We start from the raw sequence: 25,935 nt of genomic DNA on the forward strand, positions 1-25,935 counted from the left end.
TTAATTGTGGTTCTTTTCTTCTAATTTTTTGGTTATATCCTTCACGCCTAATTGTCAAAACTAGTCAGAAGTCTTTAATAAAACTAAAGAATGCAGTCACCTAAACTATTCATGCAGAAGTCTTTAATAGAGTATTTCTGGATTGATGTTGGAAGACGAGGGAGGAAGTGGCACCAGTGAGTTTGGGAGAAACCGGGTAGAAGATATAGAAAGAAAAAAAAAAATGAAAATTATTTGATTGTGCCTGATAAGAAACAGAGGAAAGAATAGAGGATAATAGTTTTTTTTCTTTAATTTGGATGGAGCAATTGATAAGGGTTTAGGATAGCTTCACAATTGATTTGGAAGAAGACTAACGATGCCGAAAGCGCTGAAGATCTTAGGAAGAATGGCGATGTTGAGGATTTAAGAAGCTCGGTTAGACAAATGAAAGCAATAGTAGCAGAGAAAGAATTAAAAGGAGAAAAGGAAAGAAAATGAACCATAATTAAAACGGAATTAGATAGAATTAAAATACTCGATTTATTTAACCATCAGCAGACGAAGAATTATTTAAGAAGAGCGTTTATAGATGTCTGATCCAGAACTGGAATGAGCGATCGACCAGATGGTGTGCAGTTAGGAATGATCGTCGAAGAATACGGTAAACAAAGCGTGAACCGCATCAGGCACCGAGTATCGGCGAGCAATGGCGGCAGCACCACGCCAAGCCCAGCGTCCACGCCAGGTAGTACGCAAGCAGTTGCTCATGTTCCGCCGTGAAGGGGGAGGAGAACATGACAGGAGACGACGCCTGCACCTGGTCGACGCCGTGGATGATGTGGAAGGAATACCTGACGACGACTAAGAAGTAAGAAGCCGAGGAAACAGAGAAGTCTCCCTGGGGCGAGCGGGATCAGTGCGTGATAATAATCCGTACAGTATCTAAATTTTTTCATTTAAATTTTTTGTTTACTATTAAAACACAACTCCTAAATACTTTTAAAATAATCTTAAATAATTTAATCATAAATAAGAATAAAAAATAAAAAATAAAAATATTAGTTTTTATTAATAATATATTATTTTTCTTCAAACACATAAGATATTAATATATATATATATTATTATTCTTAAATAATTTAATCATAAATAAAAAATAATAATATTATTTTTATTACGGACTTCCGAAAATGATCCGGATAGCTAGCCTCTTCAACTCATATGATATCCAATTTGTGTGTGTATATATATATAATAAATTTGAATTTCATGATAGAATTTATGTCGTTTTCCTTGCTTTGTAAATTTGCTCAGGAGCATAGATTAGACACGTTCTATTTTAAAAATATATATATATATATATTATTTTTTAAGTGGTTTGAATTTCGAGAGGTTTTGAAGGTTAAATTTGAAAGAAAATACTGCACGGAGCATAAGGCGCCGTTAGCGAATTTCAAAAAACATCTTAAAATTGTATTAATTTTAGAATTTTATATATTTAAAATGAAATAAAGAGTTGCAATACTTATTGTGAAATTGAGAAAACATATAGTAGCAATATGAAAAATGTACGTAATCTCCTCTGTAAATAAAACCCCAGGCATCGTTCTCGGAGGCAATCCATAATCGTCACTCGCCATGCCCCTCAATTTCGATTCCGCCGCCGCCGAACACCCCCACCCCACCGGCCGACAGCCCCCCTACCCAACGTCTCCGCCCCCGACGAAAGGGAGTACCCAACGTCTCCGCCGAACTCTCAACACAAATTTTTTTTAATTTCTCAATATAACTTAAACAAACCTAATTCTTTTGGAATATAAAAGTAATGCTATAGCTAATACTTCAGAATATTAGAATTAATTATGGTTGGGTAATTAATGTCGTCCTGTGAATAAGAATAGTATTAAAAATGAATATATATATTCTTCTGTTTGTAAACTCTGCATTAGAATTTTAAACTAATATTCATTCTGTTTTGATAACTACAAATTTATTATTAATCAAAATATAATGTACAATTCGAAATTATAAATTTATCTTTAAAAACAATATGCAATCTACTTTTAAAACTAAAAATTTTTGACAACAAACTTTATTTACAAGCATTACAAAATTATTACCGACTAAGTTTTCTCATACCCTTTAATATCATCCAAAAAATAATTACACAATTCTTATTTATAAAAACTTCATTACCAGAACCCTCATCCCAATTATTATTATTCTCCTCGTAATAATCATTAATATTTTGATCATCTTCTTCACCATCATCCCACTCCACCTCATTAGAAGGTCACAACAATTATAAAAAGAAATTTAAAGAAATAAATATGTAAATAGACAACTGACCAAAACTTATTTTAAAAATAATTCCTAACCTATTTGTTTAAAAATATATATGTTAGATAGTAATGTAGACATACACGTCTGACGCTTGGTCAAATCTGGACTTAAGCCACTTGCTTTGCTCGACTGAATTAGGGAAAATCAACTGAAAGTGAGGCTTTCCTTGACTCCTGAGACAGACAGGTATAGGCTTGAACCGCGGGCCAAACCCTGGCTAGCCCAACTGTGGCCTAGCTTGAGCGTGGACCAAGCCCAACTGTGGCCTAACACAACACGACTCATCCTATCACTAGTTGTGTTGGACCAAAATCCAGTCACATTTAGTTCTATTTAAACAACTTACCTATTTACACCTCCGATCCTATTGGAACTAACCCCTTCAATCTGTCTAATTGATTCATCCAGACAACTTAGCTTAACTCAATCGATCTATTTGATCAATCAAATCAACTTGATCAACACAAAAAAGCTTCGAATGACCCAACTAATAACTTGATTGACTTACTTGGTCGACTATGTGATTACTCTATCTATATTACATAATTTGTCATCCTTTTGTCCCACCTAACTTGCTCGGCCTACTTGGCTTATTATTATTATTGATAATTTAGATGTTCAAATTTCACTTGATTAATTTTGAAGATAGATAATTTTTCTCTTTGATTCATCATTAAATAAATTTGAAGTACAATTTATACACACTTGAAATTAATCTTCAAGATATTCACTTATTCATATTCTCCAACAAGTTTACTTCTCTAGTCCTTGTTTACCTTAATTTAGAGAAACTAAAGAAAGGAATTAAACCTTAAACCTTCTATTGACTTAATGTTGTATGGATAAGGGTATGGTACAGATCTTTTTAAGGATTGTCCTAAACTCTAGTCCAATGCAAAGAATTGTTTTATTACTTATTATAAAAAAGTTTTTATAACAAGATTTTTTACTATTAGATTTATTATACATTATTTTTTTATAATTTTTTTTAGTTAGCTCACCCCTTCTGCACCCAAAGTTCATGCCACCTCTTTTTCCTATCCATTCCTAATAAGGGTTCATTGTATTTGTATAGCACTCTCCTCTTCAAGGAGAGGAACTCTTAGATGAGCATTGCATATACACCATCTATTCAGTTTTAGATGGGTGAACTAAAATTCAACATAAATTAAGCCCACGACGATCCTTTCCTTCTCATCAGATTTTCACCGATGCAAGTTAACATGAGAGAGTCGGGGATATGATAGAGTCAAGGATGTGTGAACATATGAGAATAAATAAAAATAAAAATATTATAAAAAATCAAAATTACACATATTGAGATTTAATTTTAAAGATAATATGATTATATATTTAGATGATCGCTAAATATTCAAGTTAGATGATATAAAATTATATTAAATAAGTATATAAAATAAGAAAAAAAATCAAAGAAGTTGTTATTAATGATAAAATATAATAAAATGTATTTAAATATAGATAATAATTAGTAAGTAAGAAATAAGTTTAATAATATAGAAAAATTCATATAATCAAATAATACTTCATTAATTATTATTATCGTGGTTGTAAGTAAACACAATTATAGCTAGCTAGGGATGGGAGGGATTTTTTTTTTTCTGGAGGGCATATGTGAATTAATTTCTTATCTTATTGCAGTAAATCTGACACTCTCTAACCAATTAGGCATATCCTGTCCAGACATTACAAGTAAACGCAGGAAACTATAGACAAAGGTAAACGAAGTACAGTTAATTAATCTCTCAGCTATATTACAAGCTAGCTCATCGACTGTGAAGAATAACTCAAACCCTAATTCACCTTGCTTCTCATTCCCTTGCGACAGACAACACATCACCGTTTTTTTGCTTCCTTTTTCTCAGAAAACATATTAATCTCTCCCCGAGCTGATCACAGAAACTGGCAGTGGTACCTTCCCACTCACTGTGTCACTGCCACCTCCCAATTCAACTCTGGGGGCACCTCACGCAGCATTTTGAGGCCACAGGAGCATGTGAGATGCGAAAGTTGTCTGATCCTTAGCCTGAAACTGTAAACAACACCCATTCAATGCCACACTTTCAAAGCTTTCACTGTTTTGGAATGACCAGACCACGCATCAAACGCCCAAAGCTCACTTCTCTTTCCTTAATGGAAAGCCACCACCTCCCTTTCCTCCCTCTCCCATCACATCACACCACCCACACCCAACTTTACTATTCCACTCTCCTCTTCTTCTTCTTCTTCTTCACGAGTGGAAAAGAAGGGGGAGGCGTCGCAGAGGGAGAGGGGAGATGGGGAGAGGAAAGATTGTGATCAAGAAGATCGAGAACCCAACGAATCGGCAGGTGACTTACTCCAAGAGGAGGACGGGGATCATGAAGAAGGCCAAGGAGCTCACTGTGCTCTGCGATGCGCAAGTCTCCATCATCATGTTCTCCAGCACCGGGAAGCTGTCCGAGTACTGCAGCCCTTCCACCGAGTACAAAGATCGCCTTTTGAAATTTGTTTCTGTCGTCGATCTCTTCTATCAGTCTTTCTGACGAAAAAATATTTGATTTTGTTTATATTTTTGCTTAGAACGAAGGCGATTTTTGATCGCTACCAGCAAGTAACTGGGATCAACCTGTGGAGCGCGCAATACGAGGCAGAAACTCTCTGATCTTCCTGTTTGGTCGGTTTGCTCTTGAGCTTGATCTGGTTGATGTTTTTTCTTTCTTTTTCTCAGAAAATGCAAAACTATCTGAACCACCTGAAGGAGATCAACAGGAACCTCCGCAAGGAGATCAGGTAGGCGAGGTGCAGTTAGATTTCGGTAGAGATGGACGAGTTTCTGTTCTTGAACTCTTGCATTCATGGCGGAGCAGGCAGAGGATGGGGGAGGGATTGGACGGCATGGGGATCAAGGAATTGCGCGGTCTTGAGCAAAACTTAGACGAGGCTTTGAAGGTTGTGAGGGAGAGGAAAGTAAGCAACTGATCACTCACATGTTTCTTTTTCTGCTCATGATCATAAAAAAAAATGAAAAAGGAAAGATTTTTTTTTTGAAGAATTAATATCTTGTTCTTTGCCGAACAGTTCCTGTTTACTTACTTTTCAGCAAAATATATGAATAATTCAGTGTTTCTTTGTGCTGAATGGCAGTATCATCTGATAGGAACTCAGACAGATACCTACAAGAAGAAGGTAAACACTGACTTCTTGCTGATATTTACACTGTTTATGAGTCAACTTAACTTAATAAACAGCCTAATTAGTTATTTAATTGTCTCCTTAAACCTTCATTGGATGCAGTTGAAGAGCGCCCAAGAAGCACATAGGAACCTTCTACAAGACCTGGTAATTAGTTAGGATTGTTGTTACTGAACGATACAATGTATTATGGTCATGGTTATCGTCAAGTCATGTTCTTCAGGAAATAGAAGGCGATCAGGCTGCGTACGGGTATGCGGTCGACGACACGGGCAGCCAGGATGGGCCAGTGGTGCTTGCGGATGGTGGGTCCCACATCTATGCGATCCAAGTTCAACCCAACCAGCCCAATCTCCAAGGGATCGCGTATGGGTTCTACGACTTGCGTCTCGCTTAGTTAAGTTAATATATAATTAATTACTTATGTCATGGTATTTAGTTTAGGCCACTTAATTTGGAGCTTAAGAAACAGGTTTTAGTAAGTAGTAATCTATGTGTTTGTCTCATGCAAGAACTGTTTAATTAGTCTGTTTACTTCTGTGTTTACTTTGATGTTTCCATGAATAATATCTTTGTTGTGCTAACTTTTTCCACTTCAATAACTTGTAAGTTAATTAACTTCATAAAAAAGAGAAAAGTGGTGAAAGAAGAGATAAAATCTTGTTTACTTGGAAAGGGAGGGAAAAGAGGGGACTTGAAGCGCCTTTGTATGATTAGCAAAAATGAAATGGCATCTGTCCGATGCATCCCACGTCTCTTCCAGTACACCAAACACGGATCGTATATGATCAGACGGCATGGGCGGTTTCAGGATTAGCAAGCTGAACGTTCCACCGCTCGGGCGCCAAACCCCGACGCCTGCTTCAGCCATGGCAGGCGATCAACCGTTGCGATGAGAAGAATGCATGTCATGGCAATGATTGGCCTGGCACGTTGATGATGATGATAAAGACATGCCATACGATTTTTCTTTAAAGAAATACCCTAAACCCTAAATATCCAACTCTTCTATTCGATGCGATCAATTTAATTCTATTAAAATTTTTCATTAATTATTACAATAAATAGAAAAGTCATCAATTATTTTTCTACTTAAAAAATTAATCTCGATATTATCTTTCCACTATAAAAAATCGTAACCAGACTAATTCTTAGATAGACAATCTAATCTCACATTCCATCTATTAAAAAAATTTAAAAAATTAGATGATTTTTGACATCACACTTCAATATCACTAATTACTGAAACGTGAATTTTAAACTCTAATTATTTTTAAAAAAGAACAATGATTTTTTATATGAAAAATTAGTATAAAATTTAATATGACACACTACATAAAATGGATCCCACATTCTTATATAATATCTAATCTCACATCCATTATTAAATATGTCATGTTAAATTTCATATTATATCACTTTCATGTAATTATTAAACTTAATTATTTAAAAAGACACTCAATTTCTCACTATCATACTAAGAGGCCATGCCACATGATCCATGCATGCCGTGGATGATAGCAATTTTTAATTTTGCACGTCAAAATTTATTTATTTTATTTGTTCTTAATTTTGCACGTTAAAAGTTTTAATATCGTATGAAAATGGAGAGTAAAATCATGAATGCGAAATAAAAATTTAGAAATTATTTTGAGAACTCTACCTAGTTTACTTGGATGGATGCAATGGAATCTCCCGCCTCGTCTTTTGAGTTGTGTTTACTTCGGTGGGAGATTATGTTGGAGGACGAAAGGACCATGGAAAGATGGCAGGAAGGCCATTCGGTGTCCCCCCCATGCAGGATCAGTGTCACTTATTGTCCTTCAATCAATTCCCTTGCAGGAACTCCATTCTTTTTCGAGTGAAAATAAAAAAAAGGAGAGAAAAATGAACAAAAAACAAAAATTATGAAGGTGTAAACAATAGGGACAAGAAACAAGAAACAAAAAAATTACAAGTCCTTAGGCAACACCCTCTTAGTGAATACAATGAACCAATTTGTTTCTACCAAACATAAGTTTAAGGATCTTTTTATATGATCCGATTGAATTCTTTCAAGGTTTCTCTCGCATTAAGATCATTTAGGCTAACTATGATCAGTCACACTAACACACCCACAAACAAAAAAGACTTATATATCGAAAGCAATAGCATTATTCTACCACAGAGAAGGAAAAATATACATGTTCATCACATAAAGTTCTTTTAATTTAAACCTTTATGTCTATCTGCAAAGAAAGGACTTTCTTTTATGATTGTGATCAGTGAGTACTATCGATATTACTCATACATTAAGTTGCATTGTCCTCATCAGAGATTACTACAGAAACAACAAATCATTCTTAAACTCCAAAACAGAAACAAACTATAATAGCAAAGTAGAAATCAAGCTTTGGGGGTTTGTTTTTTCAACAGGAACACCGAAAAAAAAACAGACTTCCTGAAACATTTCAGAAGAGTTGGAATGAGAACAAAGCAGAAAAGCATAGAATCATTGCAGAAACTAGAACATGAATCTAGATAAAACATATTCATCAGTGAGAATGTGGCTGCATTGTAACAGAAATGTATGTTTTCGAAATCTGATTATGTTCATACTGAAAGAAACAAAGAGTCGAAACAAATTAGATAGTAATTGAGTACACAAGAGCATTTCTATTTCTCAACAACTTTTTATGAAACACATGATTCACATCATCAGAAATCAAGATGTCAGTAATGAGCATAAGTATAAATAGATGAAGAAATATTGTTGAACATTAGAGACCTTGACATTCAATTAACTCCACAAACATCACTACAAGAGAGGATTCTATGCAAATCAATGGAGTAGGACTTAACTAATAATTTTCCTTTTAAGACAAAGCCAACAAATAATCTTCGAAGTACGGTGAAATTCAAAAGAAATACATTAAAAGGAGTAGAATGGGAGTGGAAAGGATAAATGTGTTTATATATCGAAATTTTCATATGTTAAAAGGAGTAAAATAATTAATGAGTTCTTAAGTTTAATAAATTTTATCCTTTTGAGACTACATTTGCTCTTGAAATACTCCTCAGCATTAAGAAACTTGTCTTATTAACCCTAAGTCATCAATTAAGAAAGGAGTTTACGAAAACTAATCATCAAAGGTTGGGAAAGGGAAGCGCAAGTTTGTATGCTTTTATAATTCACGGTCAATGATCGCAATTGATTTCAACTATTGAATTCTATGTAAGCCATACTTAACCCTATCTTACTAATGATTTTTATAGAATCTTTTAAAACACTTTAGATCATGTTAAGTATACCTCACTTCAATTTATCTAGCAATATAATGTATCAGTAGTGTTTCAACATTCTATATCTTTGTAGCTTATTTTTATTCATTTTATACCATGTTCTATGCTATTCCTATTTTCTTTGTAATCACACTCAAATACAATTTAACTACAATATCATTAATTATCAAATACAAAGGGTAAACTACAAATATGTTCTAAATATAACTTTAAACATATTTGTCCTCTTGAATTACCATGCCATTCCTATTACATTGATAGTTAGACCAAATTACACACCACAATCACACAAACTCTAAATTCCTTTACAGCTTAGGGTTTAGGGTAAATTAGCATTGTGGCATGTACAAATAACTAGCATTATAAGAATTCATTCTACTGAAAATTCATCGAAAAGTTCAGTAGTTAAGGGCTCACATTTATGTGCAAGTTGATTCTAAAATCTATCAAATAAAAACTAACTATGAAATTAAAAAAAAACTAAACCATCATCTTCAAGAGATTTTTTTTAAAAACAAACTTCAATTGAAGTTTGATCTAGTTGTATATATATAATCAATATAAATAATAACTTACCTATAATGCTGCACAAATCAAAGGAAAACTAATTAAAAATAGATTTAAGAAAACAAATGGAATAAAAAATATGATCAACACAGCTGTTCCCTGCTGAAGGGATATAATTGAAAGAAAGCAGCAGAATACAGTTTAATGCATCAACACAACAAATATTCATTCTTTAATGCAGTTTAAATAAAATATAACAAGATAATTTCTTCAGATCACTTTGATAGAATACCATCCTGCTGCACATATCAGAAAAATCAAGATCTAAACCTCAAACAAGCCCATGTCATGTACAATATAATTGCTTAAAAATAGATGGAAGAAAAATAAAACTTAATGAGATTAATTAACATGTTCGAATACTGTTCTATCCTGGAGGAATAATGCTCTACAGTGCCAAATATAGCAGGAAAAGCAAGCAAACTTATAAAAGGAATTGAATGAACAGTCAACTCTATATATTTATATATATATATATATATATATATATATAATATAAGAAAGAAAGCTAACTTACTTGAGCAGAAGCTTCATCTCTGCACTAGCTCTCTCTCCTGCTGTCCATGGAGATGGAACTACTAACAAAGTTTGTAATAGTTAAGAATGCAATATATATATTTGTTAAATTTTAGAAGCTGAGATTTGAAGTTGAGATCACAAGCGAGCATGCATTGTATGCATATCCTGCAAATCCCTTAAAACCTGGATTCTTCTCGGAAAATGTAAAAAAATATGACACCAAATTCTATGCTGACAAGATAGAGAATAATTTAAGAGAGTGATCGATCGAGTAAGAGAGAACTAAAACTTAAATGATTATTCCATGGATTACAGAATTGATGATATTGAGGTGCACTACAAGGAGAGCAAGATCAGATCGAGTGGACCTGCTTTAATTAATCTCTCAGGGTCTGTGTTGATGCGGGAAGAATTGAGTGCCGGCCATGAACGCGCTCAGCGGCGTCGGATACGGGTCGAACAGTTGGTCTACGGCCGTCGCATTAATGGCGGCGTCTCCTAGCGCCGCGGTGGCGGTTGGGGAGGAGGAGCCGGTGTCGCCGGGGTGGAGGAGGTGGGGGTGGAGAGAGGATGAGGCAGAGGCTCCGCCAGCGGGATACGTCTCCGACGGCCCCGCCTCTGGGCCGTGGTCGTAAAGGAGCCCCTTGAACATGTGCCCGCCGATGTTTATAGCCGTCTGGTAGGCGTAGACTTCGTCCCCCTCGTCCACGTGGCTCACCCGCACGCACCGGAATGACGCCGGCGCGCTCACCTCCGCCGGGAAGCTCTCCTGCAGCTCTCCTGCCCACCGTTGCATTATATGCGTCGATTAAATGTTACCATAATAGAAAAAATCAAGATGTGGAACATGATTCGGCAAATAGTGCTTTAGATTACAGCAGTGTTGATCGGACACTGCCTCCGTTGATAGGACGGAGAGGGATAGAGAATGGTAGTATTGGTAACAGTATCGGAAATTGTAGTACCAACCAAACATGGATGGGACAGCGATTGAGGTGGTGGGTCGCGCGCTCGCTGCGGTGAGCTCTCGCTGCCGCTTGGAAGGCTCAGTGACGGTGTTGACGGCGGCGTCGCTGCTGGAGGAGGCGCGGTGGCGGTCATGCTGAGCGGCACCGGCGAGATGCTGCTGGCGCTCGCGGCGCTTGGAGGCGGGCACCCAGGTGCTCTTGACGTGGGTGGAGCAGGCGAAGCCGCGGCTCTGGCAGCAGGTGCGGCAGCGGAGGTGGGAGCAGTCCTTCTTCGCCTGATTGCCGCAGTCCCGGCAGCTCACGCCGCCGCGTGGTTGCGCCTCGTCAGGGAAGACGCCGCCACCGGGGTAGATCTGGCCGTGTTGCTGCCACAGCTCGAACCCACGAGTGGCGTACCCAGCGGAGGCGTCCTCCCCCCGGCCGCCGCCGCCACCGCGGGGCTCATAAAGAAAGAACCCGCCTTCGGGCGGAGGCACTCCGCTTCGCGGAGGCTGATCACTGCCACCGGCGCCGCTGCCTCCTCCGAGAAAGAATCCTGCCATAACTCCGTCTCGACCGCCTTAATTATATCGCTGCATCCATCCAAGCGATAAAGAAGGCGAAGGCGCGAAGCGAGATGGTCGCCGTATGCTTTTGTTCTGCTGCTGCTTTTTTGCCCCGGCAGCGTTCTGCAAGCGGCGGCGGTGGCAGCAGCTGCAGCGAGTGGAGCAGGCGACGCTGCCTGATTCTTCTCTCTCCGTATATAAATACGTATCTACTCCCCTTCTGCCTCTTTATTTCTTCTCGCTGTTGCGGTCTTCGATCTCCACGGTTGTCTTGAAATCCGAAAAGGGAACCAGTTTGGGCGAAGCGAAAGAGATCAGAGCGACGACAGACTCTGCTGCGACGCCGCCATGTCGACGGCTGTGGCAGCGGAGCGGCCTCGATTACCGATTTATTGCTCCGCACCACCTCTCCTTCCAATTCCTCTCCCTCTCTCGCTTACTTTCCCCAATCCCTATAACCCCTCTCTCTCTCTCTCTCCCTCCTCTCTCTCTCTTCCTTCTCTCTATAATCGAGCGAAGGAAGCGTGTGAGCAAGCTCCTCCAGCTGCTCTCTCTCCGATCGTGTGAGCGTAAGCGTGTGAGCAAGCTTCGTGCGAGCGAAACGTGTGAAATTTTGAAAAGACATAATTTTTTTTGTTGTTTTTATTCATGAAACTCTTATATTATTTTAATTGTTAACGTTTACATTATAAAATATAACTAAAAGAGCTCTCCCTTTTATTGAATGTTTTATCGACTATTTCTAATGCAAGGACGTCATAATTGAAAATTACCTTATTATCCCTTAGTTTATTATAACCCATAAATTGTTCTAAAAGAAAATATATTAGAGAGAAGTATATATTTTTTGTTTTGCAAACCAAGAGGGCAAATGCAATACTTCAAACTATACGAGGCAAACTGAAAAAGAGAAGTATTTTATGATGATTCTATAATATCGCTATTATATAGGATTGAAGGTCAATCTAGAATTAAATTAGTTATTCCTTTTGTTTGATATTTTTTGAATTGATAGTTTTTCTCTTCTTTTCTTTCCATTTGTATTCGTCATTTTCACATCTTTTATCGCCTTTCTTTCCTTTCAAATAGACCGGATGCAAAAAAAATGATTTGTTCGGTACACACCTAAGCACCTACATTTGGGTCTATCGAGTCGTGCACCCAAAAAATCCTACAATGAATCGCTTGTCTTATGGACCACATCCTAGCATGGTCCATTCGTCGAGCTAATAAATATATTATCTCCAATTAATTTTTTTTTTACAAGTGCCCTAGATCATCCCTTTTCTCATGTGATTATTTTATTTTATGTTTTAAGTGTCAAATATATATTTAAAAATGCAGCATAAATTTAAAAGATGGGAATTTTAGGGACCGTCCTTCTCATCTAATTTCCACGAGACTTCAAGATGTTTTGCATATTATACATAAGCCCTTGAACTTCTAAATATACAAATTAAATGGATCTTTAACAACATATTACAATATCAATAGTATTTACTATCTTCTATAGAGTTTGAGGGATAATTCCACCAATAATTGGTCAATTTAATGGTTACAACCTTAATTTTGAAAGATCTTGTATCAAAGTGCAAAAAAGGCAATATTAGTAGTATTTTAACTCAAGGAAACCTAAGTTTTCTAAACATTCAAATCACATACTCTATTTTTCAAATTACTAAATTATCCATCAATTCTCCAAAATACCTTTATCTTTGTTGTCCACCTTCTTTTATCTTCTTCATCATTAAAAGTTTTAATAAAAAAATAAATAGAATTTGTCATTACAGCGAGTCGATTTCATATTTGACCCTTGTCCACCTTCTTTTATTGTCTGTTCAAATAGGTGACGAAGGCTGCTAGTTCAATAGTGATTTTGAGATCGCTTAGCTATGCTAACTCCGTTGTGATTTCATGGCTCCCTTCTGTCTTTTGTTCAAGTGGTTGTCAATCAAAATAAAGGACAAAAGAGAGACAGACAACGAAAAGAAAGGGTATTTTTAAAAAGTGACACATGATTTAGTAATTGATAAATACTGTGTAATATTGGTATTTTTTAAAAAAATTGATACGTGCTTCAGTAAAGTTTTTCTTTAACTTAACAATGACTGAATTATATATATATTATTTTTGTAAAATTAAAAATAATTCAACATAAAAATGACAATTACAAGAGTTTCATTACTGTTTCTATCAAGTCTCCTTGTTTGCCACCATCGACAGAAGATAACGACGCGAAGCTGTGCGGTCGTCCGAGCTCGCCGACGGCCGTGACGTCTACGTGGTGGCCATCGCTACGTCTGGTGGCCCCCCCCCCTCCCCTCCCCTCCGTCCTTGCCACCGGAAAACACGGTGCTTTCCGCGCGTCGGTGTTGGACTAACTGGACCCCACTCCTCCCCCTCCCCTCCCCTCCCACCTCCTCCACCTGCTTCGTTTACCTGCGAGGACGGAAGCGGACTTACCGGAGGCGGACACGCTGCACGCACGGGCACGGCAAAGTAACTCTGCGCCACTGTTTACCCGCTGATCTGGTCAAACGGAGCCCTCCCAAGTTGACTGGAGTTGTTTCAATTCCCGTGTTTCTTTGGGGGGAATTTTGTCGACGAGTAATTTGACGCAAATCCCCACATTTAACGAACTGCATGGTTTTGGGGATCATCGGCAGGCAACGGGCAGGAAGAGAGAGAGACAGAGGGGGGGGGGGGGGGGATAGCTTTAAAAGCCGTGCGCATGTATATTGGATAACGCTGTGTACGTACACGTAGCTGCGGCGCATGTGAAGCCTATCAGCGTCATGGATTTGGTGCAATTGTGACCGTTGATGGAATCTCGTTGGACGATTGTTTTCAAAAGATCTCTAACTCTAATGTTCCGATTTTTTTTGAAAGGGAAAAAATTTGTAGAAGGAATATAATTGATTATGGTTTTTATGATTAATTAAAAATATTATTATAATAATAATAACAAAAAGATGTATTCCACGAATGGGCGCGCATGCATGCGCTTGCATGTCCAACATAACGCGTGCGTTGTATAAATAAACACACACAGTTGACTTCGTGTCTGGAGCAAAGATGGCATCCCCATTGTTGATTTGACATGGCATGGGCCATCCATGCATGATGAAATGTAGTATGTATACATCATCCATAATTTATTTATTTTATTCTATTTATTTTGGTCCTACGAATTAAAATATTTAGGAAAAATCTAGTGGTGTTGTTCTCTAACCTTCACTAGATTTGCTTTTACTTCATGTGGATCTTCCTTGTCTCCATGCACTGACCGTGACATAAATACTCTTATCTCATGCACCTTGAAATCCACACTAGATTGCGCGGTCCAATGCCACGTCATCATTACATAACTATGTTCAATCATGGGGAAAATTTAGTTTTAACCCTAATTTTTTTCTCTTTTTTTTTAAATTACCTTTCATATCACACTTATCTCAGCCCTAATTACACTAGTTCATCTGATCCAACTATCTTCCTTTACTCTTATACGTAATTTAGAAATAGAACTCGAGATAAACTATCCTCACTCATATCCACCTAAATACAACAAATGAATGCTCATAGTAACTTACTATTTTTTTTATGCAAATTATGATTTAATTTGATTTCAATTGCAAATATATCATAATTGTCCATGTTCATGTTATATCCAATACATATGCATGACTGAGGAGCCAAACTTGATTTGAATTAGTTGATGATACTTATGCCATGCTCGATCACTGAAAATCCATTTTCTTTAGGGTTCTTTCAAACCCTACCTCTAAAAAAAACCAACAAGTAAACCCTACACATATTTGAAGCGAGTGAACCAAAGGACAAAACTATTCCCCACATAAACTAACAATTGCAAGGACTCATTCAATTGGAGGTCAAAGGAGAGGGCAATATGAGCACATGCGACCCCTCTTCCTCCTCTCTCAATTTAAAATGAGGTCCATGATCCTACAAATCTAGGGTTCCCTTCCTCTTTGTGTATTTTGTCCAAGGTGTTGGAACATCTTGAGACCATGTATCGCCCACTATTGCACCTAAAGATTCTAAAATGTTAGATTAGGGTTAGGGTTAGTTAGGGTTAATTAAATATGCATGATTCATTATTATAAGTGAAAATTTTAGTTCCCTCTCTAACTTTTCAAATATAATAGTGAAAAACATATCAAGTGTGTTATGTGTGCAAAACATATCCCAGCATATAATAATATCAAAATTTTATTGCTCAATAATTTTTTTAATTTGTTTTTTTAATTTTCTAGAATTCAAAAAATATAAAATATACGATTTCATCCCATTGCACAATGGGCCTTGAGCGCATTAATGTGATTTGGGCCCATGTAAAATCTAATAACAGGCCCATGAAATAAATCAAATCGCAGTGACAGCTGTATTATTAATTCCATGAAATAAATCTGTCAGTTTTGTAAAATATCCATTCTGACTCCTCGACGAGCCTTCCCCGGCGAAATGGCCCACCGCTGCTCCATCCTCCTCCTCCTCCTTCTCCTCGGCGTAATCCTCGCACCAGCGGGCGCCGATGCCTCCGTCTCGCTGCGCGGAGCGCCGTCTGTTCTACAGCGAAGGGGAAGAGGGGGCGGTGGAGCTGGCCGCGCTTCCCCTGCTCCAGCTCCGCGCCTGATGTTCAAGGGGAGTCGTCCGGGCGAGTTCAAGATACTCCAGGTGGCCGACATGCACTACGCCGACGGCAGATCCACCGGCTGCCTCGACGTGTTCCCTAACCAGACCACCACCTGCTCCGATCTCAACACCACCGCCTTCACCTACCGCGTCATCCAAGACGAGACCCCCGATCTCGTCGTCTTCACTGGTACGCTCCCTCAAAACCGCCATTCTTCCTCCTATTTTACCTTAATTTTATCTCTCGCTTTGTTTCTAGTGTTTGTGTGAGTTATCGAGAAAAATCACACTGGCAGTGTTTTTTTATTGTGAGACGGCTGTGATTGTTGATAGCTTGAAAATGACGTCCTTGCTAAGATTGATAGAGTTCACTTGTCCATGTGTGCGAACCACTTCCTTGTCCTGTTAAATGGACTAACATATTTAGGGTTCCCATTACTGATTAAGAATTTGATAGCAATGGATACCAGTCCTCTTTTCATATGCCCCATTACAGCTTGAATCATAGTGGGATATTCAATAATCTTGAAATTTTATATCGAAAGCGATAAGATCAGAATTGTTTTTTTTTTTCTTTTTGATGTATTAGCTATCAAGAACATGAGATCAGAAGCTCTGTCTACTGCATGGTAAAAGAGTCCTCTGCTGTTCACTTCTGTTAACCTTTAGCACAGTCACAGTTGGTAGGTTGCTTGGAAAATAAATGCGTTTGGGGACTTTGTCTACTTGATGGTAAAGAGTGTCTTCTGCTGATGACTGTCGTTAAAGTTGGTAGGTTGGTTGGACTAAAATGAGTTTGGACATTAGACAAATCGATACATTAGCTTGATTATGAAATTCCAGGGTCAGGTAAAGAATTACAAATTATATCAGAGCTAATGTGAGTTAACCTGGTTAAATTGGAACAAATAAATTTTGGATTGGTTAGTAATGATACCATGTTCGGAGTGTGTTGATGGGTCGAATTGGTGATAGGACATTCATGTTTAAATTTTGAAAAAAGTAGCAGTTTAGTCTATTATCAATCTCAAACCAGGCTCCACTGATGCAGAATTTAGAGTTCAGTCTCGCTTGTTCAAAAATGTCCAGACCACACCCCTTCACAACCCATTATACCAAAATGCCATCTTCAGTTCATCAAGTTGTTTCACCAAATTGCTTGAACTCTTTGGTGAAATAGCTTGATGAACAAAAAAAAAAAGCCAAAATAGTATTTTTATAGAAGAAAGTATACCAAATAAATTTTATTTCAAGTCTTGAGTGTGCTAAAAATACCAGAACAACATTTTCGCACCAAGTGATTTGCCAAAATAGCTTTGTTGGACTGCTGGTATTTTGGCATCATTGGTTGGGAGGGGTCTGATTTGAGCATTTTCGAATTGGGTGCCTGATTTGGAGGTATTTGCTCTAGTCTTTTTAGCTAAATCATTTTAATGTATCTAACTAGTGCGTGCTTTTGTGCCAATATTTAATAATGTACATGACGCAAAATTAGCTATAGCTTAGAAAAAGAAAATGCATCATTATAAAATTATTTGAACAACATCATACCTTAATGCTCCATGCTACGTGTGATTAATGTTATGCACCTTTCTTTAAGTTCTGTTGACCCGCATGCGACATTGGGTTCACTGATGACAAAATTTGATCAGTGATAAAGGAACAGAACTTTCCATTGTAATAGACTTTCCCATGGATTTGTCTTTCCCAGCGCAAGTAGATATTTTTCATAATAAACTCTCCTATAGATCATTAATAAGGAATAGATCATTTTGGTTTGATTCCTTTTGATAAAATCTTGAATGACCTCTGATTAAAGTAGCAATAACCTTCAAGATAGTATATATCATTAATAAGGTATCCAAATTGATTCTCTGTTTATGTATGGCTGAATGCATTGACTGTGCTGAACAGGCGACAACATATTTGGCTTTGATGCAACTGATGCTGCCAAATCTTTGGATATGTCATTTGAGCCAGCAGTCACTCTCAAGCTCCCATGGGCAGCTGTCTTGGGTAACCATGACCAGGAGTCTACCCTATCCCGCGAGGGTGTGATGCGTCACATTGTCAGTATGCCCTATACTCTTTCGAAGCTCAACCCAGCTAGCTTCGATATTGATGGCTTTGGTAACTATAATTTGGAGATTTATGGTGCGGAGGGCTCATCACTGTCCAACAAATCAGTACTCAATCTCTATTTCCTTGACAGTGGTGATTATTCCACTGTCCCCTCCATTCCTGGGTATGGCTGGATCAAAGCCTCCCAGCAAGTTTGGTTTAAGCAAACCTCCTCACGCCTGCAGGTATTCAAACAAATAGAACCCTTGCTATAATACGATTCACAATCATCATGCGATGAGCCATGTAATTATTTTTATACTGTCATTGCATATTACAAGTTATGGTATCTGCTTCAGAAATCTCAAAGTTCCTACAAGTATATCATGTTAGAACTAAGCTTATTAGTACTGATTCTTAACCCAATTGGGTGATGTTCGGGATGCAAAATGGCATGCCTGAGAACCTTGGTTTTTAGTAATCGCATTTTGATCATTTTATAACAAACCTGTGTAGTCTTCGATGGCACATGCATTTGAAACATTCAGATATTTTGCAGAAAGAGTACATGAGGAAACCAAATGCACAGAAGGAGGGTGCACCAGGCCTCGTCTACTTCCACATCCCATTGCCAGAATACAGTAGTTTCGATGCATCCAATTTTACAGGGGTGAAGCAAGAGGGTATCAGCTCTGCATCAATCAATTCTGGGTTTTTCTCAACATTGCTAGAGGCCAGGGATGTTAAGGCCGTTTTCACTGGGCATGATCACCTGAATGACTTTTGCGGAAAGCTGACTGGTATTCACCTTTGCTATGCTGGTGGGTTTGGTTACCATGCATATGGAAAGGCGGGGTGGTCAAGAAGAGCGAGGGTGGTGTCGGCATACCTGGAGAAGACGGTGAATGGTGAGTGGGGAGGGGTGAAATCAATCAAGACGTGGAAACGCCTGGATGATAAAGACCTTTCCACCATAGATTCCCAGGTCCTTTGGAGCAAAGGAATGAATGGTAAAGCTCCTCTTCTTCTACTAATGCTGCTTCCATTAGTGCCCTAACCAAGCAAAGATTGATTGAAATTCCCTGTTCGTTAGAAATTTTACAAATTAGTCAACACTTCATGATTTTCTCTATTAACATCCTGTTACTAGAACTCATCCTGCTCAATTCCAATTTCATAGAACATGAAGATGTAGAATTACTGTTGAACAGAGGCAACAAAACATCAACCTTCAACCAGAATAATAGCCCGAGTTTTAAGTTTTGAATTTCTTCTAGTTTCTCTAAATTGCATGGAGAGGCATACGATCATGATTTGTCCCATCTATGGCAGAACAATTGAACTAATCTATTGTAGTTGATTGTAGTTTCAAAACATAAGCTTGCAGACACTCAGTTGGTACTAGTTTTAGATTGAATAAAAGGTGCATTATAATAGTTTGTTTTCAATATGGATCTCTACACTGATTCATGAAAGGGAATCACAAAACATTTTTTTACCTGTATTATGTTCAGGTAGGCGTAGAAAGAGAACTTCTGGAAATTGAAGTGACTCGCAAATCTATTCCTACAAAAGAATAGATACTTCAGGAGTTGCCGATCCTTGCAGTAAGTAAGATAGCTCTCCCTCTGCAAAGAACAACGAGAGGTTTGCAATCCTTATTTGTAGTAATCGCTCGTGAAACACTCGTGCATATGTAAATAGAAGCATTACACTTCTCTTTGAAATTTGAATGATGTGATAATAGTTGATTGCATTTTAAAACTGTAGTTATCGATTCTGCCCGGTAAAATTCAGCAAGAATTTGAAGTCATAACAGACCAAGCCAAGTCTAGCCCGACACACTAAGAAAATGGACCGATCGGGCTAGGGCTGTGAGCATCAAATCTTAGTTGGACAATCTTGCCCCACAAACTCTAGTTAAAGCTTGAGAGCATAGGATTCTCCACTCCCTTTGTTTGTATTGGTGAAAGAAAATAATAGTAGTTCAAGTCATGGACTCATATGCTTCCTTGGAAAAAGTATTAAAACACAAGGGTTCCCCATGTTTTTGCCAATTTCCTTTCATGAGATGCTTTTGCATCGAATCTTCAATACGCATACAAAAAACTAAAAAAATTATCATTTGCTCTATTCTTTCAAGTTGCCATTTATAATGATAATTACCAATCGATTAAAATTGAAATGATACAAAGAAGATTAGTATAAATTTAAAATTGATATAGATTGTCAAATGCTCTTATGGGTGTGTATAAATTATTCTGAAGAAATACAGTTGGAATATATAATTTCTAGTTTATCAAGAATTTTACTAATATTTAGTTAAATTTAAATATTAAATTGATAAAGTTGAGTTTCATTAAGCCCATTAAAGGCTCCACTTCGACCAATCACAACCATCTTCCTCTCCAACGCCAGCTCACGACGCGACCATTAAGGCCACGCTCCCCGAGAGCCTACCCTCTCATCGGACCGTCGGAATTTCGCCTACCTTCTCGATCCACCGTCCGATGGCGATCTTTATGCCGTCGCCTCGTGGACGCGGCCCTCACGCCGAAGCGCCTCGATAAGTATTAGAGAGGGACGCCTCTCTCTCGCTCTCTCTTTCTATCGCGCGCGTTAGGGTTTCGCCGAGGTCGACGACGGCTTCGATGGCGCAGGAGAGCAACCGATCGAAGGGCACGGTGAAGTGGTTCAACGACGTCAAGGGCTTCGGCTTCATCACCCCGGACGACGGCGGGGAGGACCTCTTCGTCCACCAGTCCTCCATCAAATCTGATGGCTTCCGCACCCTCGCGGAGGGCGAGGCTGTCGAGTTCTCGATCTCCGAGAGCGAGGACGGACGCACTAAGGCCGTTGATGTCACTGGACCCGACGGATCTAACGTCCAGGGCGGCGGGAACGGGGGCGGACGCCGGGACGGGTTCGGCGGCGGCCGTAGTGGTGGATCGCGCGGAGGAGGTGGGGGGTATGGTGGTGGAGGGTACGGTTTCAACGGTGGGAGTAGGAGTGGCGGTGGGAGGGGTAGGGGCGGTGGTGGATATGGCGGGGGCGGCGGTGGATATGGTGGGGGCGGTGGTGGATATGGTGGAGGCGGTGGTGGCGCTTGCTACACCTGCGGCGAATCTGGTCATATCGCTAGAGATTGCTACCAGGGAGGCGGTGGTGGTGGTGGTGGTGGTGGCGGCGGAGGCGGCGGCGGGGCTTGCTACAACTGTGGCGAAACCGGGCATCTGGCGAGGGACTGTTACCAGGGAAGCGGTGGTGGAGGTGGAAGTGGCGGTGGTGGTGGAAGGTACTCCGGCGGAGGCAGCGGCGGTGATCGATCCTGCTACAACTGCGGTGAAATGGGGCACTTCGCTAGGGAATGTCCCGGCAAGAATTGAGTGGTGATCTCTTTCTTGCTTCGTCTCCTTAGCATTTTGCTCGTCTGCTATAATGGTTCCATAGGCTTCATGCTGGGTTGCTTTTCTTTTGTGCTGTGGGATGTTTGCCCCTTCGCTATGTTTGGTCTTTTCGCAGGTCTTGATGGATTGTGTCTTATTTTGGGTTCTGCAAACAAAGTTTGGATGATGTATAGACTGCTCCTAGTCTTCATCTTTTTTTGTTAAGATATATATACATTATGCTTCCGTTTATTGCTTGTTTTACTTTCTCATTATGATCTTCTTGCTGGTTCCTTATACATTGTTCGTCCACATGAACTATTAACTGTAATAAGCTTCAATGATAATTCATGAAACTGTATTCTGTTTGAATGAATTTCTTCACAGGTTGTATTAGTTTAAATACAGTGATAATGTTGTTTGGTTTGGTTCTTATGATAATTTCTGTACCAGTAGCAATAGATGAACATGCTTACATGAATAAGATGCTGAAGTGATGTTTGGTTCTTATGGGGTTGTTATAAAGGAGATTCCTTTATTGATAATGCTGTATTCTTCTTTGTTGTTGTCAATGTTCTTAGCTTTGTTTTGACGCTGGAATCTTCTGAATGTGGTTGCGATGCATTATTATCATAGTAATTAGCTTACTCTAGACTTATATTGAATTATATTTGTTATGCCACGAGCAAGAATAAAAAAAAGTAGGTGTTTTTTGTTGACTGATTTTTTTTCCTTTTACTTTTCAGGCCATGATTTTAGACTTGAATGTCATTGCAGAAACAACTATGTTTGTAAATGCTAATTGGTATTTTTTTTCTTTTTCATTTTCCATGTCACCATCTTAGTGCTCTCACCTAAGAATGCTTTCCTTGCTGTCTGTAAAAGGATTTGTTTTATATGCTAATTGTTTTTTTACAATTTCCATGTGAGATTTTGAACCTGTACTCTCAAAGAAGAATTCAACAACCACATTTCACAAGCCATGAGTTGTATAGGTTGGTTTCCTTTTTCCCCTTGCATCTTGCATGATCCAAAGAAACTTTTTTGTTGATTTCTTTTTCCCTTTTGTCATTACTCGTGCATGATATAAGCGTGAACTCTTGAAGAAAGAAACTGCTTTTAAAATATTCAATTTGGAATATCTGTTGTCATTTTTCCTTTTATATACCTCTTGTATTCTTGTCTGTTCTCAGTGGAGACTTGATTAGTAACTGATGTCCTTTTTTGAAATTTTCCTGCATTTCTTGTTTCCTATCATATAATAGTGGTACCTTATGACTGTGATCTGATTGTTGTGGGTTCTAAACATTTGCTGCCATATATTTCAAATAATTGATAACTTTGAATTTTTAATCCTATTAGAGTAATTGTTCGAATGGGATGACCTTTCGCTAATGAGTATTTTGTTGGTAATGAAGTGTAGGTTTGATTGTTCTAGTATGTTTAAGTTTACGGGTAGGTAATTATTTGATGTCTACTACAGAAACTCAGATCCCACTCTAGGCATAATGAGGAAAATACTTATCTTGAGTTTCAATATCCATGACATGGCCTGTGTAGTTGCATCCATCTTCATCTGCAGGTAACCTAGTAGTTCTAGTTGATTTTTTTTTTCTGTTTTCAAATTAAAATCAATCTTGATAAACTAATGTTAAGTGAAGTTAGTGTGTGCGTGCGTGCGTGTTTAATCTGTCAAGTTTGAATCCCTTCAACTATGGTTGTTACTATATGTGTTCAAAGCTTTTATCTTACATTACTCTTCACTTCTCCGTGCACGACTGAATTTGAGCAGTAAGTGTCTTGATTTCATGTTTATCAATTGCTTCATTTCTCCTAATTACCGAACCAATGTGAACTTAAAGCTATAAAGGTTGCAACTTCTATGTTGTTTCTTGTCAGTAAGTTCAAACATTTCTGAACCAGCTAACTTCAGTTAGGAGTTGTCTGGTGGGTGAACTCTTGTTCAGATCCTCACTCTGCCCTATTTCTTGGGCCGGTCCAGTGAACTCCACCCTTACTCTTCACTCGCTTCAGTGAAGTAGTCTGGGGACAGCCCTGTTGAGCCATACATGCTTGGCCCGCTCTGAATCAAAGTGGATTGATGTAGACTTGGTCGAGGTGCATCGACCAACGATCGAGCACATTAAGTAATATTATCTTGTTAGCCAAAGAACATGTAATGCCCACTACAACAACCATAAGGCAAATTTGGCATTGCCATCCTCCCCGAGTCCAAGTCACCCTCCCCCCACACCTCCAAAAAGAGCAAGCAACGGCAACCACAGCCGGCACGATCCCAACTCGACCAATCCATCTCACCCTTTTCGCCTTTTACACTCCTTTATACCCCCAGCCACTGTGGTCGCACCTTTCTCTATTCAATTCCCTCTCTTTCCAAACCCTAATCCATTCTGAGGTCAATCCCCCCTCACTTTGTCTCAGCAAAGGAAAGATGATAAGCTTCCCCTTTGCCTTTCCTTTGACCTATCGCTGCTCCCCCCTCTCCCTCGTTTACATTCTGATAAGAGAGCTCGTCGCGACTAATAGTGCGAGGTGACAACACAGGAAACAAGGAGGAAGAAGGAAACTTCTCTAAAGCTTACAAAATTTTTTTTTAACAGACTGCAAAAAAAAAAAAGAAGGATTTGCCTGTGTCATCGCTTATCCACTCCATGCAGCTTTACACGGCAGATTGCTTCCATGCAAAGCATTTAATTGCCAACGTACCGTGACTTCATTAATCCTTACTACTATCCTTACACTTTACAGCAAACGATGAATTCATCTTCCAGCGATTTTACACGATCACGATTGACCATTATAAAAAAGAAAACTATTTTAACTTCGTACTCTTGTTCATTATAGTAAATCTAATCAATAATCAATTTAACCATATTTTATTTGTAACTGTGCCTTCTGATGACGTCCGCGAAGTAAATTTAAAAAATTATTATTGTTGTTGTTGTTGTTGTTTTTTAAATGCTCTAATATATTGCGTTTTTTTCTTCTCTCTGTAGAAAATTGGGGATAAAAAAGGAATATGCTTCAGCCGGTAGTCGAAAAAGAGGAAAGCAACGCCTGATTCGATCAAGGCTGGACAAGGGTCCCACAGTTGGTAAAGTTCTAGGAGGACGAAATGGGATATTTTACAGAGCGTCCGGGAAAGCTTCGCGAGGACGAAGTTTGACATTCCGCGGTCTCATCTCGACGACCGTCTTTTGCACACGTGGCCGCCATGAGAGATTCCAGCCTTTTCAACGAACGGCTGACGTGCTTTCAATCATTTGAACAAAATTCTCGGAGTGAAAATCGCAAACGCCCCCGCTACTTTTCCTGAAATCTCCATACGATCCTTTGGATCTTAGTTTTCTTAGTTGGGTACAAGAGCACTCTCAATTTTTTTTATCAATGTATAAAGTAACTAATAAATGAAATGAAGAGTTAATTTTATCGACTTAGATGATTTTTTTACTTTTTTTCTCAATATTCTACCTTAATGAAATTAAATAAGCTTTTTTCCTTTTTATTTATAGTGCATAATATTTAACTAGATAATGTGTCTTTTATGCATTTTTTTTATACCCCTTGAGGTTTTAAAAATTGAGAGTAGAGAGTCCATATGTCTTCACAACAATGAACTATTGAATATTTTGTATTCTTTCAAATTGCTACCTATTATTATTATTCATTAACTAACATTATAAGTGAAAGGTGACCTTGCGTCCATTTCAAATACTACTGTTCCTTTAGTGACCTTATCACTTAAACACCTCTAATGTTGGTCAAATTATTCACATATCTTTATGAAATTGCTTTTACTAATTTAACGACCATCAATATATATGTTGTGCATCTTTTCATGCGCGACACTAGTTCATGATTGAGTCGGACATCCGAATCACTTTTGGACTTCTCGATTCATCCTGATACACATTCAGTTGCGGATGCTGCGTGCATGAGAAAACGTGTAGCATATCAATTTTATTTGTGTGTGTGTATATATATATTATTTTTGATATTTTGTCGTGGAGATATATAATTATTTTTTGACTTTTGATAAAGTGATTATATCTTTAATGATGCGATGTCCTTATTACTTTTTAAATTAAGATGATAAAATTAAACCTTTTGCACATTAAAAAAAAACAAAATATGGAGGAAAAAAACTGTTAGACAATGTAAATAAACAAAAAAAAAAGCATTGTTTTTCTCCTCTCCTCTCATCTCTCTTGTAAACAAGATCTAAGAGAGTTCGTGCTCAAATAATTCACTCCTTAATTACGCGTTAATCCTCACTGTCTTCCATTTATATTTATATTGTCATTAGAACCGTGTTTAAACTTTAACCCCGAGGTTTAACCCACGGCCTCTCGCTTTCCGTCCCCTTCGCGTATAAATCCTTCAACACCATGGCGAAGAACTCGTCGCCAATCTCCA

The 25,935-nt window shown here is 38.4% G+C and overlaps 4 protein-coding genes across 5 annotated transcripts; 3 read left to right on the plus strand and 1 right to left on the minus strand.

The window, feature by feature from the left end:
* The first annotated feature begins 4,619 nt into the window (after positions 1-4,619).
* Positions 4,620-5,957, plus strand: LOC141820021 (MADS-box transcription factor 16-like). Its single transcript, XM_074707302.1, has 7 exons — positions 4,620-4,807; positions 4,906-4,972; positions 5,054-5,115; positions 5,193-5,292; positions 5,470-5,511; positions 5,620-5,664; positions 5,741-5,957. The coding sequence occupies exons 1-7, from the start codon at positions 4,620-4,622 to the stop codon at positions 5,912-5,914; spliced, it is 678 nt and encodes a 225-aa protein (XP_074563403.1). The 3' UTR covers positions 5,915-5,957.
* A 3,971-nt stretch (positions 5,958-9,928) lies between these two features.
* LOC141820007 (protein SHORT INTERNODES 1-like) lies at positions 9,929-11,853 on the minus strand. The gene is made up of 2 exons (XM_074707284.1): positions 10,855-11,853; positions 9,929-10,665 (listed from the first exon to the last, which is right to left on the minus strand). The coding sequence occupies exons 1-2, from the start codon at positions 11,393-11,395 to the stop codon at positions 10,271-10,273; spliced, it is 936 nt and encodes a 311-aa protein (XP_074563385.1). The 5' UTR covers positions 11,396-11,853; the 3' UTR covers positions 9,929-10,270.
* Positions 11,854-15,862: 4,009 nt separating this feature from the next.
* Positions 15,863-20,142, plus strand: LOC141819919 (putative inactive purple acid phosphatase 29). 2 transcript variants are annotated; one of them, XR_012601108.1, is made up of 5 exons: positions 15,863-16,241; positions 17,966-18,357; positions 18,672-19,122; positions 19,627-19,759; positions 19,883-20,142. XR_012601108.1 is itself a non-coding variant. In XM_074707181.1 (4 exons), the coding sequence occupies exons 1-4, from the start codon at positions 15,881-15,883 to the stop codon at positions 19,656-19,658; spliced, it is 1,236 nt and encodes a 411-aa protein (XP_074563282.1). In that variant the 5' UTR covers positions 15,863-15,880; the 3' UTR covers positions 19,659-19,874. The 2 variants fall into 2 exon arrangements, 1 of the variants encoding a protein (XP_074563282.1); XM_074707181.1 differs by lacking the exon at positions 19,883-20,142 and having other exon boundaries at positions 19,627-19,874.
* Positions 20,143-20,673: 531 nt separating this feature from the next.
* LOC141819923 (uncharacterized) lies at positions 20,674-21,750 on the plus strand. Its single transcript, XM_074707185.1, has one exon. The coding sequence runs from the start codon at positions 20,764-20,766 to the stop codon at positions 21,496-21,498; it is 735 nt and encodes a 244-aa protein (XP_074563286.1). The 5' UTR covers positions 20,674-20,763; the 3' UTR covers positions 21,499-21,750.
* Positions 21,751-25,935: the final 4,185 nt, after the last annotated feature.

Source organism: Curcuma longa, unplaced genomic scaffold, assembly GCF_044706935.1.
Source record: "Curcuma longa cultivar G26 ecotype Majalengka, Jawa Barat unplaced genomic scaffold, ITB_CL_G26_1.1 utg2646_np1212_2152390_RagTag, whole genome shotgun sequence".
Taxonomy (NCBI): Eukaryota; Viridiplantae; Streptophyta; class Magnoliopsida; order Zingiberales; family Zingiberaceae; genus Curcuma; species Curcuma longa.